Source organism: Sebastes umbrosus, chromosome 14 (assembly GCF_015220745.1).
Source record: "Sebastes umbrosus isolate fSebUmb1 chromosome 14, fSebUmb1.pri, whole genome shotgun sequence".
Lineage (NCBI taxonomy): Eukaryota > Metazoa > Chordata > Actinopteri > Perciformes > Sebastidae > Sebastes > Sebastes umbrosus.
The window spans coordinates 10,373,940-10,386,626 of NC_051282.1; the positions used below are offsets into that span (position 1 = coordinate 10,373,940).

The 12,687-nt window shown below is 41.1% G+C and overlaps 1 protein-coding gene across 3 annotated transcripts; it reads right to left on the reverse strand.

Annotated features, from left to right (window-relative positions):
- Positions 1-1,620: 1,620 nt before the first annotated feature.
- LOC119501911 (protein Tob2) lies at positions 1,621-10,591 on the reverse strand. Of its 3 annotated transcripts, none has more exons than XM_037792689.1 (3): positions 10,328-10,591; positions 6,612-6,685; positions 1,621-6,537 (listed from the first exon to the last, which is right to left on the reverse strand). In XM_037792689.1, the coding sequence occupies exon 3, from the start codon at positions 6,466-6,468 to the stop codon at positions 5,257-5,259; it is 1,212 nt and encodes a 403-aa protein (XP_037648617.1). In that variant the 5' UTR covers positions 6,469-6,537; positions 6,612-6,685; positions 10,328-10,591; the 3' UTR covers positions 1,621-5,256. The 3 variants fall into 3 exon arrangements, with proteins under 3 accessions (XP_037648617.1, XP_037648616.1, XP_037648615.1); XM_037792688.1 differs by having other exon boundaries at positions 1,621-6,517; positions 10,328-10,590; XM_037792687.1 differs by having other exon boundaries at positions 1,621-6,685; positions 10,328-10,590.
- Between the last annotated feature and the right edge of the window lie 2,096 nt (positions 10,592-12,687).

Genomic DNA, 12,687 nt, shown 5'->3' on the forward strand with positions numbered 1-12,687 from the left:
AGAAAGGAAAGCGAGGAAGCAAGGGAGGGGCTCTGGGAATAAGGAGGGAGGGGGGGCAAGGAGAGGAAAAGGATGGATGGAGAGAGGAGAAGAAAGGATCAGGTGCTTGGAAGGATGGAGGAGAGAAAGGAGAGGAGGAGGGAGGAGCAGGGGGTGAAGGAGAATGGGAGAATAGGGGGGTGGGGGGAACAAGATGGCAAGAGGATGGACAGAGAAAGATGGAGAACAGGGATGCAGCTAAAAACATGTGAGCTGAGGGAGGGAGGGAGGGAGGGAGGGAGATGGGATGCAGCGAGTGGGCGATGAAGACGTGGAGGAGAGCCGAGGAGGAGCCCAGCCATGCATGTTAATGTCACACCACTACATGTTACTATCGAGAGCGCAGCCCTCTGTGTTCACATGAGCGAGTCAACCTCACAGCTGGCTGCATCGGACAGACACACCAGCATAGCGCAGGACAGACAGACAGACAGACAGACACAGACAGACAGAGACAGAACGCTGGATGATGAAATGTGAAGTAATATCTGCTGGGATGGGTCCAGCTGAGGTGGGTGGTGAGCAATCTGGCTCCTCACCATTTGAGAATTCCATCTTTGCTTTGAATTATTGATCAAACATCACTTGAATTTGTTTACCGCAATGAGAGCTCCGGCATTTCAATCCGAGGCTTCTCGCAGAAACACGGGGATCTACTTTTCATAATGTTTGATCTGCAATATGTTCAATGTTAAGTGAGTATGACACAGTGAGAGGTGAGAGGGAGCTGGGTGTATCTAAACTCGGGCTGTCAATCGATTTTAAATAGTTAATCGCGATTAATCGCAAATGAATCACATTCTTTAATCTGATCAAAATGTACAAAAGGGAGATTTGTCAAGTATTTAATACTTTTATCAACATGAAAGTGGGAAAATATGCTTGCTTTGTACAAATGTATGCATATATTTATTATTGGAAATTAATCAACAACACAAAACAATGACAAATATTGTCCAGAAACCCTCACAGGTACTGCATTTAGCATACAAAATATGCTCAAATCATAACATGGCAAGCTGCAGCCCAACAGGCAACAATAGCTGTCAGTGTGCTGACTTGACTATGACTTGCCCCAAACTGCATGTGATTATCAGAAAGTGGGCATATCTGTAAAGGGGAGACTTGTGGGTACCCATAGAACCCATTTTCGTTCACATATCTTGAGGTCAGAGGTCAATGGACCCCTTTGAAAATGGCCATGACAGTTTTTCCTCACCAAAATTTAGCCTAAGTTTGGAGCGTTATTTAGCTTCCATCACGACAAGCTAGTAGGACATAATTGGTACCGATGGATTCCTTAGGTTTTTCTAGTTTTCCTATGATGCCGGTATCTTCACTAGCTTTAAAACTGCGCTCTTATCACTTAACTTCAGTATTTTCTAGCTTTAAAACTCAGCCCGCTCCAACCTCCGAAAGATCCATTGCGTTAATGCTGTAAAGAAATTAGTGGCGTTAAAATGATTTTGTGTTAATGCGTTACTAACCCGTTTACTTTGACAGCCCTAATCTAATGTCTGCATTATCTCCACATCTAGTCATTCTGCGTACGCATAAAACAATGAGGATGACACAATTAGATTATTTTCCATGCTTATTCTTTGCCAATCTGTTGTTTTTTATTACAAACTTAAAAAAGAATCTGATACAATAAGAAACTGCAGTAGTAACTCCCCATTCCCCGGGGGAGGGGCAGCACAGAAAACAGGTCATTGCATTTCAGTAGTGAAAGATTCATTACACATCTACAGGGTGTACAGATCGGATACAAAATAGGAACAAAAAATAATAAAATACAGGCAGGAAAGAAAGCACTATATTTATACATCATCTGAACTTTTAATTCGATTTATTTTACTCTTAAATGTTAAACTTTTACATAGAAAATAAACTTCTTTTATGACAATGAAATATTCCAAAGTGCAAAATAAAACGCACACATCGATATAAGCAAAAGGACATCAGAATACAAAATTCTTGTTTTTCCTCTTCACTAATGTTCAACCCTGATTGTAGAATAGCCTGCGTTTAGAGTGTGTTTACAACACTAATCTAATGTGTTCATTTTCAAGTGTAAAACACAAAAAAACAGCGTTCACTCTCAAGAGATGCGAGGGCAAAACAGCTTTTACAGTAATCGCTCACATCCTCAGATTTGTACACAGGAAATTTAACAACGCACCTCGTTTGCTCTGAATAATCTGACAAATACGGAATAGAAAAAAAGGAGTCCCTTGGACATTTTAGACATGCATGAGACAAAAATTAAATCTCTCCACGTCTTTTAAACACACAAAAAAATGAGCAGTTTCCTCCGCAGGCCATCTCAACCAGGGTTAACTAACAACATTCACAGCACATTCATTTCCTTCATCATTTCCGAACCTGCCGTAACACCGTCTTCCTTCAGAGGAGATATACTGGATTTTTTTTTTTTTTTATTCCCGGGTGCAGAGAGGTAGAAACCCCTTAAATCCTTCAGGGTAATTTAAATTATGGCGTTACATTGCACTGGAGGAGGGTGAGCATCTGTGTAAGCAAAGACAGTCTGGGATATATGGCTATAGTATCAGGACCAAAAGGACCAGGCTGATGGGGAGAAGAGAACCCACTGAAAGAAATATGGGAGGTGAGAAAAAGTCTAATTTAATGGGATATATAATATGAGGGAGGTTAAAAGACATTTTGTTGGTATAAATCTGATTATTTCTAGGTTTAAGGTACTGAATTAGATGAAAACAGGAGTGTTAGCGTTGATGTTAAATTGTTTAAATTAAGAAGGAAACGGAAAATCTTTCAGGGGGGAAAAATAGGCGAGGTGACCACAATATGCAGTGAATTCACATAAAAGGGAAAATGGACATTGCACTCAAAAAAATGAATGTGAAGATTTTTGGTTTAAACGCACTGCCTATGGGAGTAGTGTTCAAAAGTGATATCAGCCATCTTTTCCTACACAAACCCACTGTAAACATTCACATCTTAAACTTCAAATCTGACTTGAAGGATGAATACATTTACCCGTCTTGGTAGACAAATGCTGCACAAGGTACAATACACATTCAATACTTTTATTCTGTACATCTTTATTTTTGACTCGGTTTGCATATATTCACGTTATTTTTCTGAAAAAATAACCTCGGCATGTAAGAAACTAAACAAAGAATCTGAACATAAGAACTTTGTATATACATATTCCTGGACTCGTCTTACTCAATACAAATGTAAGTGATCATTTTTTGCAAAAACAAAAAAATATAGAAATATTGGAAATAAATTACAAAACAAAAAAAAAAAAATTATATAAATGCATCTTTCCCTCACAATCGTAACATTTACAGTACCTCCCCACCCGTTCCCTTGGAAAAAAAAAAATACAAACTTGCATGCGTATGACAAGCTGTCACATTGCAAAAACCAGCGTGAGCACAAGTCAAGGGTCCTTGGGTCATCTTATACAAAAACATTTACTTGAAAAATAAACAGACAAGACTTAACAGCATCTCCTCAGCGGCGCGATGCATTCGAATACTGTTTGAATCTCTAAAGCATTTCATGATTAGCTGAATAAAATGTGCCATTTCCAAACAAGAGGGCGAAAGGAATGGTGGGAGCGCTTGTGTCTGTGGGCGACACGCCGCCTCAGGAGCCCAGTAATAAAGTGCCGGACAGCTCAAATGGACATCTGAGAGTTACCCTTCCCTGTAGTGACTAACCGACAATCACGTGGACCCGGCTGGTAAACAAACCATTGTTAGAAAAACAGTAGACTTCCAGAGATCTGACAAGCTGTCCAATAAAGCGACAACAGACCAACGAAGAACATTCATCTTTGTATCTTTGTCCACATAACTGGGGAAACTGTACGATTCTGGGTTTTTGTTTAACAGCCAGAGAAGAGAGATCGCTGAAGAATTTCAAGAGGAGGGAGAGAATAGTGTGAGCCTTTTGGCTTCAATACCATTTAAGCTCACCAGAAACGTGTTCTGGGTTTTAAAAGTGTCGCTCTCTAAAAGCCAATACAGCCTGGACGCCACCGAGGCAAAACAAACCCTCTAGCTGCTTCTCTCTCTCTCTTTCGTTTCCTTCGGTCTTCCCTTCCCTCCCATCTCCCTGCAGAGGAAAAACCTCTCCTTCATAGTCAAAGTCATGCTAAGCCATTTATCACAATCCCTACTGCTTAACTGCTGCATCCTCTACGCCTCTTCACCTTCACACACTGCTGACTGAAATAATTGTGTATATATATGTGCGTATATTTCTGCATGTGTGTGTTTGAATACATGTATGAAACTTACATCCCAGTGTGTACAATTGAGGTATCAGCGCATTGTCTTAAAAATGCAAAGATTTACTTGCTTTTTTTTTTCACATTCACCAAGGTTTCCCTGACCTTCCCAGCCGCAGTTTCCCCTGACAGATACAATACATTCTACTACATCACTCCCTCAACACCCCCGCTGCTCCTTCTCTCTGCTCCCTCCGCTGCTCTCGCTTCATTTAAACCCACGTCGTGTACACTATTCCAGCTGATGATAAACTGCTCCCAATGTACGCCCCGGTGACAACAACGGAGTCAAATTGTGCCTGCGCACGAATGCGTTTCAAGGGTAACGGGGCCCACCGTGCAAACAACGAGTCTCTCCATCACGCTGAGCCACAACAAAACAGAGCAGGACTACACACACACACACACACACGGAGACAAGCAGAGCCCCCCTCTCTCTGTATTTGTGGCAAGTAGGGCAGAGCAGATTGCAGAGCAAAGTGCTGAGCTTTTCCACAGCCGTCGTTCCCTGCAGGACTTGGCGAGGTCCTTTTTCACAGCATGACAGTGCAGTGCAAAAATGGAGCTATACTAGGGCCGGGTCCATTAAACAACAAAAAGTCCCTCACATTAACATTCAATGCAAAAACATGAAGAGATTGGCAACGACTCAAGGTAGAAAAGGAACTCACCCCCCCCACCCACTCCTGTCATCAGAGAACGTGATGAGTAACAGCAACGGACATAAGGGCAGGGTGGGGTTGGGGGGTAATAGAGGAACAAAACAAAATCACATTAATTATTCAGTGGTATTTTAAATCTTTGTAGTAAAACTAATTCTTAACTCGTATTAGTATTAGAAGAATTTGTTAGAAAACTGAAAATATGTGGAGCGTCATTGTCCAAACCCGCCTCCTCCTACAACAATTCTTATGGTTACAAATGAAGGCTTAGTTGGCCAGCACCACGGGCTGGAAAGACTGGCTGGGGTATTGCAGGTTGTAGCTTCCTAAACCCTCGACGAACGGCGGCTTCTCCATGTACGAGATTCCTCCGTTGCTGCCAATGATGCCCACGCTCTGGGCGGGGGGAGGGCTGGAGAAGGGGTCGAAGGACGGGTGGCTGTTGACAGTGTGGGGGGGTTGGAATGGGCTGGCGTGAGGCTGCATGGGCTGGGTGTCTGCGTCAAAGTAAAGGGGTCCCGGGGATCCTGGGTAGACGAACTCTTTGGCGTTGGGAGAGAGCTGGCTGGCGATGGGACCTCCGAGGGAGTGCAAGGAGAGGGACAGGGGCTTGTGCTTGAGCAGCTCTGGCGCCGAGATGGTGGTAGGAGAGCGGGTGAGCATCCTCTGGGCGGGCGGTACGACGGCTCCGGAGCTGGCCGCCGACCCGGCCCCGCTGCACTTCTTCATCTTGGTCGAGCCGAATTTGGTGGCGGCGAAGCTGGCGGTGGTGAAGGTGATGGGTTGAGGACGTGTGGCGGGAAGAGCGGAGGGCGGCTGCTGAGAGGAGAGGTAGGGCAGCCCGCCGCTGGGAGGAGAAGGGGTGGAGGTGTTTGAGGAGTGCGCGGCGGGGTCGGTGGGCGTGCTGGAGCTGGTGTAGCTGAAGAGCCCGGGGCAGGACTGGGCAGACAGAGGCGTGGGGGAGCTGGAGAGCGACGGCATGAGGGCAGGAGATGCCTGGCTTCCAATTGGCACAAACACCTGAGCGTCCGGGTTAAAGCCCAGACTCTTGGCCTCCTCCGCCTCCGCATCTCCTTTACCCTCTCTGCTCACCCCCTCAGGCCTCTCGCCGTCACACCCGAGACCTGGAGGGTCCTCCAGGTAGAGAACCTTCACCGCCCCCTTCTCTCCAATCTGGTAGGACACCTCGTAAGGGTCAATCCACACACTGAGCTCCGCAGGAACATTTGCACGCACCTCCTCCGTGTCCAGTCCGCTTCTCTTGGCGGCCAACTCCACCACGGGGTCCCTCGGCGCTCCCAGGTGAATGCAGCGGAAGGCGGAGCCCCTGAGAGGGGCTTCGGGGTACCAGTGACCCTCAAAACGAGACATCAGTATCCTCTCCAGCTCCTCGCCGAACAGGTCAGCTCGACGCCGAGGCAGCTTGTTGTACAGGTAGGACACGATGAAGTTGAGGGCCACCTTCACTTCTAGATGCATGGCTGCACCGGGTTAGCGCCGTCGTGGGGGCAAGGGGATCAAGATGATGCTGAAAGTGAGGCAATGCAACTGTGACAAGGAGTTTTTCCCTCTGGCTTATTGTAAAGTGTATGATTCTTTTAGTGTCACCATGGTAAAGGCACCTTGAAGGCGGGGGCGGCAGGTTGCAGGCGGTCTTTTGTCGTCACAAATACGCAACAATGTTTTCAGGTCCCAACTGTGAAGAAGAAAACAGAAGAAAGCCGTAAGTTTACATGGAAAGAACCAGAGGAAGATTTAAGGGGAGATCAAGGGATCAAAAACAAGGGGCAAGGACATGGTTGTCCAGCTGTAGACAATTAATCACACTCTTATTTTATGACCATAGAAAGCCTCAGTTGTACGGGGGCTGGAGTGGGCCACCAGAACAAACAGACTCTCTCTCGCTCTCTCAGAACACCAACAGCACGAAAATATAGGCTACTGAAATTAGCATATTATTAGAGCTGCAACGATTAGTTGTCAACTGCCAACTATTTTGATAAATCGCTTAATGGGTAATTTTTTTAAGAATAAAAAAATCAAACTTCTCTGATTCCAGCTTCTTAAATGTGAATATTTTCTGGTTTCTTTACTCCTCTATGACAGTAAACTGAATACCATTGAGTTGTGGACAAAATTAGACATTTGAGGACGTCATCTTGGGCTTTGGGAAACACTGCTCCACATTTTTTGACATTTTATAGACCAAACAACTGATCGATTAATCGAGAAAATAATCAACATATTAATCAACAATGAAAATAATCGTTAGTTGCAGCCCTTAGGGATAGCGTACAGTACAGTGAGCTGGTCGGGGTGCCGCATCGCCCTGTCTGGGTTTATTTTGCAATAATGACCTGCTAGCTGTACATTATCCCGCTTTTTACATGGCTACCTACTTAAGAAATCAATAATTTGACAAAAAACAGTTTGCCATAGTCTGACATCAGAACTACGCCCATAGCAACGGTCTGCTATACATAGCAACGGTCTGCTATAAAGAAATAACAGACCGTAGAACGCCGTGATTGACCAATCAGAATCGAGTATTCAACAAATCCGTGTAATAAATTATTGTTATCATCAGTTCCTTGAACAATTTAAACAAACAAACAACGCCCCCCTCCTCCCACACACACACAAACTGCATCACCGTAAAGAAATGCTACTAATTAAGACACAGTTGTGAGATCCTGATGGAACGGTTTAGTAAATGAGTAAAATCAGTTAAGTGAACGCTTCATTGATTTACATAATTATTTGAATGGCACGCTTTAGCCTCCATATAGGTCATTGCTCTAATGAAAGCAAGAAATACACACGACTGCATGTAAGAGACCAGTGGAGGTGTCAAGGCTTAATACACTATGGATTGAGACAATTCTATACTGAACCTGTGAGGGCAAACATCGATCAAAATAAAAATAAATTATATAATTATATGCACTTGAAGCCATCGAAAATAGATTCAAAGAGCTTGGGGAAACAGTGAAAAGCTCACCATAACGCCTTTAGGGATCAAATTATACATTTCCATTATACTAAGAATAGTTCCTAATATTAAGAATAGAGCTGCAATTAAGGATTATTTGTATTGTCGATTAAAGTGTTGATTATTTCACGATTAATCGATTGGTTGTTTGGTCTATGAAATGTCAGAAAATGGTGAAAAATGTTGATCAGAGTTTCCCAAACCCTAAGATGACGTCCTCAAATGTCTTGTTTTTTCCCACAACTCAAAGATATTCAGTTTATTGTCATAGAGGAGTAAAGAAACCAGAACATTTTCACATTTAAGAAGCTGGAATCAGAGAAATTTGACTTTTTTTTCCTTAAAAAAAATGACTCAAACTGATTAATCGATCAACAAAATATTCGATTAATCGTTGCAGCTCTAGTTACGAGGTGAGAAAATGAACTTGCACACTACTCTTATTCAATAACACACAGCACTTGTACGCTTTTTTATATTTTGGTTTCATCAACTGCAGCATCTACTGATGGATGTAACAGATGCCGTGCTGTGGGCTTCATAAATCCTTTATAATCTGAATCCGATCCCACGGAGAGCCTCCTGCTTAATGCTTTAACACAGTCACACAGAGTCCATCCATTCATCACCACGCAGTCGAGATGAAATGAATGAAAGATTACATGCTAAAAAGAACAAAACAAAACAATAACACAACAAGAGGAAGAGGTGTAAAATGGCAGGACAGCTATGTCGATTCCACAAAACACCATTTCCCACCATGCAGTGTGTGCGATCAACCCCTCCCCCCATACACACACACACACACACAAACAATTCACTCACATTCACTTCTCTGCCAGATGGGGGATTCAGCAGCTAAGATTAGAAAGACGCCTCCGATTAAAGACAATTCTAATGTTATTACAGATGAAGCTGCACAGGCTGCATGCTTCAAGACGAGATTTACATTCCCCCCTATCGCATGAAAAAGGTGACATTGAAGGAGAAGATGGGGGTTGGTTAGAATGGGCTATATATATAGGGCCCCATTTTGCATCATCTGTGGTGCAAATTCCTCTCCACCACCTGAGTTAAAAATGAGTTGAAGTGACTGTAGAAAAAGGATCTGTGAGCACAGGAGAATCCACCGGTCCATCACCTGCAACAGCCACCAACATCACTAAAAACCTTGTGTGCACACACACAGCTAATCTACACAGCATCTACTGCATTTCATTATAAGATACACAAGATCCAATGTCATCCAATGACATTATAGGAATAGCTCAGTTAATATGTGCAGATTTGTTGCTTCAGGAGTGCAATAAATGGTCCAAATCATAAACCACAGCTTGCAATTGCAACAAAAACATCAAAAATTGTTCATGTTCGTATTTGTATTCTTCACCTGCAGATTTGTGACACAGCTTGAAAAGAGATAAATTCATTTTTACAGGCCTGTTGTTGTGGATCAGGGCAACAGCAGGATTTATAGTGCTATTTTTGTTTACATGGACTCATTATCAGAGCTGCAAATGTGTGCTGCAAAGCATCCCCACTACATGTCAGGTTCTTATCTATTAAGCACCACATCTACAGTGAGCTTACAAGTAGCACAAGCTAATGTGCAATAACAGAAATATGAAAGCAAAAATGTTATAATTGAAGGTCAACAAATAAAAGGCCTGCCTGAAACCAAGTGGTCCCCACACACACATAAAAACCTCAAAACAATAGGATGAATATTATTGTGATTTTGCACTATTGTTGTCACCTCTCCTAATAAACATAGACCTATTTGAATGGGAATATGTTGCACATCTATACCAGATGTGCCAACCAAATTGAGGTAAATATGCATAAAGAATTGGAGATTGGAATAAATATCCTCCAGGTTTGCATGTAAGCTCAGATAACAAGGCAGAGCAGAGTCTACCTGGGGATTACTGCCATATGTCAGTCAAAAAGCCACTGGAGCAGAAAGGACACTGGTTTAGCTGACATGCAAGAATGCCAAATTGTCGCTGTAAATTAAATTATAAGGCTAATAATTAAGTGGTGAACATCCCATCGACCCAGTATGTGGTCACTGAGTCCCTCCTCTGCATAAACAACATATCAAATCAGATAATAATAAACAGTTGAGCAGACTTGGAGAGGGTCACTTCAGCTAATACATAACAGTCTTTATTCAATTCAATGGCTGAACCAGTACAGTCATTCATTATATAGTCAACGCATTTAGCAAAGCCAAGACAAACACAGCAACATGCTGCTGACAATGAATGAATGAACACGCCTTTATGGATATATCTAAATAGAATTAGCCCTATTTCATGCACCGGCGGATGTTTAATTACTCACCTCTCGTCACTGATGCGCTACTAGCTTGACTTGTACTCCTGCGCGTCTCTGTTTTTATTCCCTGCTGTTGTCTCAGGATTTCAGGGCGGACGATGTGTCGACTCCACCAGAGGATGACCACTAAATATTTTTGTTGATTTTTTTTGTTTTAACCGCTTGCCCCAGTTCTCAAATGGCCAAAAGGAAGGTTTTCCTTCAGTTAGTCTTCAGCTGACAGTTCGCATGGAGGCTCCAGAGAAACTTTACTGTTTGACAACCCGGCGTATTTATACACTGTGTGACTCGCCCACACGCCCGTGACGGCAGGAACTACTTTCTTCATATTATAGTAATTTTTATTATTCCATATAAGGGGTATTTATGCATTATGTTCTCCTGTCAGCAAATCCTTAATACCATGCACAATATATATATAAGTATATATATAAAATAAAAAATATATATATTAAAAACAAAACTGCAAAAAAACAATAATAATAATTAGTCTTTACTCACTCTTCATTTACTAGACAAGATAATATATATATAATAATTCATAGTCTTCCTCTTAAAGTATTGACCCCCCCAAAAAAAAACATTATGACGTCTTTTCCCCCCATGTTTACCTAGCGGGCTCTAGTTTAATTGGCGGAGGGATATTTGTAGTTTTCCTAAGGTGCTGAGCAATTTGCTAAAAATATAAGCGGTGATAGCAACAGAGTCTCTATTGGCTGAGATGGAGGAGGACCCACACATTATTGGGCTGCAGCGTCCATTCAGAAGCCAAAGCAACCTGACTTCTACCAGGGGGGCTTGTGGGAAATGATGTTCTTGTCAGTAAATGGTGTGTGGTGATGAGAGTGTTAAATTATAAGATGTGCTTTGGCTTTTTGTTGACTCTGGGTTTGTTATGCATTCACACAATCATACATTTTTCTTAACTGTGGGGTCAGGCTTCTATAATATTTTATGAGTTTAACTGTGATAATGGACTTTTTATTTAAAAACAAAAATGAATGCATTCGAATGATATGGATTAAAACCCATGCATGACAAAATGTGTTTACACCACAGACTGTATATAAATGGTTTACACAACATTTGGTAGCCAAAATGTTTTTCAGTTCGTCCTGTGTGTAAATTTAAGTATTTTTTCTTCATCTTTGACTTTAAAACTCAGACGTGTTTGTTAATCTAATAATCTAAGGTTTAAAGACTCATTTAAAGCAGGTGTTTGAGTTATTGACACTAATGTCATCTTAAGGCATTTGAAATAGATTATTGTTTGTTTTTTTCCATGACAAAGTATTTTGTTAAGTATTGTGTGATGTGCTTCAAGTAGAAAATATTTTCAAAATAAGATAAGATAGAGTTGAACATGACACATCAAGTTAACAGATAGTACAAAGTGAGCCTGAAAAAAATAAATGCCCAAGTACATTTTTCCTTTTCTTTACTTCAGTAATGTCCTCCAGATAGTTATGTTTTTATGCGACTGCAGTGTCTAATATTGCATTAAACTATAAAAACATATTCACTCATTATATTTATATCATATTATATGTGATATTATGTTATGTATTATGAATATAGTTCCAGTGGTGGAAGAAGTATTGAAAACTTTTCCTTAAGATAGTAGCAATACTACACTTTAAAATGCTCCATTAAGTAATTTCTAAAACTGTGTACTCTTGCGTAACTGATTCTCATTCAAACCAAATTACAACATACATTGGCTGTAGACATCTGATATGTACCTTAACTTGTCTGTGTGTATTTATGTTTATATTATGATCTTTTGTTGCTGATTGTTTATGTATGTTTGAAAATACATATGTATATGTGTATTATTATTATTATTTTACCTATACTGTGGTTTAGTTGATAATTCTGTTCTTCATTCTACTTTTTATTAATTTAATTTAATTCATGATTTAATTTTATTCTTTATTTGTTTTGAAAAATGTGTCAAAATGCACACTTCTGTATTTGGTATTTCACACTGAATGGATTGCAAAGTTATGTTGTTGATGAAAAAGTAAAATAAAATAAATAAAAAATAAAATAGAATGCTCCATTAAAGTCCTACATTAATTTACTTAAGCGGAAGTACAAAAGTATTAGCAGTAAAAAAAATTTATCAAAAAGTATCCCAATTTAAAGTAACCTACTTGTTGTGCAGTAGTAGGCCCTTGTCAGAGGGTTGTATTACTGGATCATCATTATTGCATTATTGCATCACTGTGTAAGCAACATTTTAATGTTGTGTTCTGTTGTGTAGGTGGAGCTGGTTTTAGTTATGTCCCGGGTACTATAGACCTAGCTAACTATTTTATACAATGTTAGGTAATTTAATCTTGCAATGCGTAATATTTTTTCAG